We start from the raw sequence: 2,211 nt of genomic DNA, 5'->3' as shown, positions 1-2,211 counted from the left end.
ACACAAGAGCATGATTGATTAGAGAAATATATTTCTATGCATTAGCTTGTTTGTTAGAAAGACCCAACATATCTACCTACTGCTGTCATTTTATTTACCTTGCATTTTATAGTTTTTAGCATACAAGTTTAGTTTAAATTCTGTTTGAAATTATCACTTATATGTGTTTTCTGAACAATACTTCGATTCTGAACTTAATTCAGGCTAACATTAGTTCCCTGTGTTCGATACTCAGATTCATCCGTTTTAATTTTAAATACTTGACAACCCGGTGCACTTTCCGGTGAAAAACTCCCCATTGAAAATTTTCCTTGAGACATAAATGCACAAAAAGTAATTGCAGTGGGGAGGCATCAAGAACAACCAAGGTGTTGCCAAGATGTTCAAAGGTATGGGTGAAGCATTGACATTGTCAGCGAAGGCCTAGCACTTGTGGCATTTCCTTACATGGATGCAACAATCGTTCTGCATAGTGAGCCAGTAATACCCTGCTCTCAGAATCTTTCGGGCCATGGCATGTCCATTGGCATGTGTTCCAAAGGATCCTTCATGCACCTCTACCAGCATCTGCTCAGCCTCCCTAACATCCACACATCGAAGCAACACCATGTCATGGTTCCTCTTGTACAGGATATTTCCGCTCAGGAAGAAATCGGCTGTCAACCTTTGTAACGTTCTCTTGTCGTTGTCAGAGGCCTCCTGCGGGTACTCCTTGTCTTTGATGTATCGTTTGATATGGAAGTACCAAGGTTTACCGTCCTTTTCTTCTTCTAGTAAGCAGTAATGTGCAGGCTTGCCATAACATCTGAACTCAATGTATGGCAAATCTCCATATGGGGTTAGCTGAAACATGGACGCTAAAGTGGCAAGGGCATCGACCATCTGATTCTCCTCTCTAGGAATGTGATGAAAGGATATGTCATCAAAGAATTCTATCAAATTCTTGATGTAGGCCTGGTAGGGTACCAACTTATGATCCCTGGTCTCCCATTCCCCTCTCAACTGGTGGATTACCAAGGTTGAGTCCCCATATACCTTGAGCAACTTCACCTTGAAGTTTATTGCTGCTTAGATCCCAAGGGCACACGCCTCATACTCAGCCATGTTGTTTATGCAGTCAAAACCCAACCTAGCCGTGAAAGGTATATATATTACTCGTCGAGGAAACCAAAACTGTCGTAACTCCATTGCCTAGTGCATTAGACACACCATCAAACCACACAATCCATTTGTCCCTATCTTCATCCTTTACTTCCTCCCCAAACAAGGTCATGATGTCTTCATTAGGGAATTCTGGATGCATAGGCTGGTAGTCGTTGATGGGTTGTTGAGCCAGGTAATATGCCAAGGCACTCCCCTTTATCGCCTTTTGAGTGACATAAACAATGTCAAATTCCGATAGTAGAACCTGCCACCGAGTGATCCATCCAGTGAGAGTGGGTTTTTCAAAGATGTACTTGACTAGATCCATTTTGGACACCAACCAAGTGGTGTTGTTCAACATGTACTGCCTTAGAAGGTGAGCTGCCCACACCAAGGCACAACATGTCCTCTCGAGCAAAGAGTAGTTCATTTTACACGCTGTGAACTTCTTGCTTAAGTAGTAGATGGCCCGTTTCCCTTTTCTGGACTCATCATGCTGTCCCAGCACACGCCCCATTGACTCATCCAACGCAGTCATATACAGGATAAAGGTTGTTTTGGGCACCGGTGGCACAAGCACAGGAGGATTTATGAGGCACCGCTTAATCCTTTCGAATGCCACTTGACAATCGTCATCTCATTGGACGGACTGATTCTTACGCAATAGCTTGAAGAGAGGCTCATAAGTGGCGATCAGCTGTGATATGAACCTCGCTAAGTAGTTCAATCGTCCTAGGAAACCTCGGACCTGCTTCTCAGTGCGTGGCTCGGGCATTTTGAGGATGACCTTCACTTTTTCTGGGTCTACCTCTATCCCTTTCTGGCTCACGATAAATCCGAGCAACTTTCCAGATTTGACCACAAAAATGCACTTTGCAGGATTCAACCTTAATCGGTATTTATGCAGCCTCTTGAACAACTTTCGTAAGTTGACAAGGTGCTCCTCCTCGATCTTTGACTTAGCAATCATGTCAACCTTTTAGACCTCAATCTCTTTGTGCATCATGTCATGGAATAATGCTACCATAGCCCGCTGGTAAGTTGCCCCAGCGTTCTTGAGCCCAAAGG

At 43.9% G+C, this 2,211-nt stretch overlaps 1 protein-coding gene across 1 annotated transcript; it reads right to left on the bottom strand.

Moving 5' to 3' along the window:
* Positions 1-423: 423 nt before the first annotated feature.
* LOC102661024 (uncharacterized) lies at positions 424-1,681 on the bottom strand. Its single transcript, XM_006577448.3, has 2 exons — positions 1,156-1,681; positions 424-1,064 (listed from the first exon to the last, which is right to left on the bottom strand). Exons 1-2 carry the CDS (start codon positions 1,679-1,681, stop codon positions 424-426), a joined length of 1,167 nt encoding a protein of 388 aa, XP_006577511.3.
* Positions 1,682-2,211: the final 530 nt, after the last annotated feature.

This window comes from Glycine max, chromosome 3 (genome assembly GCF_000004515.6).
Source record: "Glycine max cultivar Williams 82 chromosome 3, Glycine_max_v4.0, whole genome shotgun sequence".
NCBI lineage: Eukaryota > Viridiplantae > Streptophyta > Magnoliopsida > Fabales > Fabaceae > Glycine > Glycine max.
This window is presented reverse-complemented; position numbering and strand designations above follow the sequence as displayed.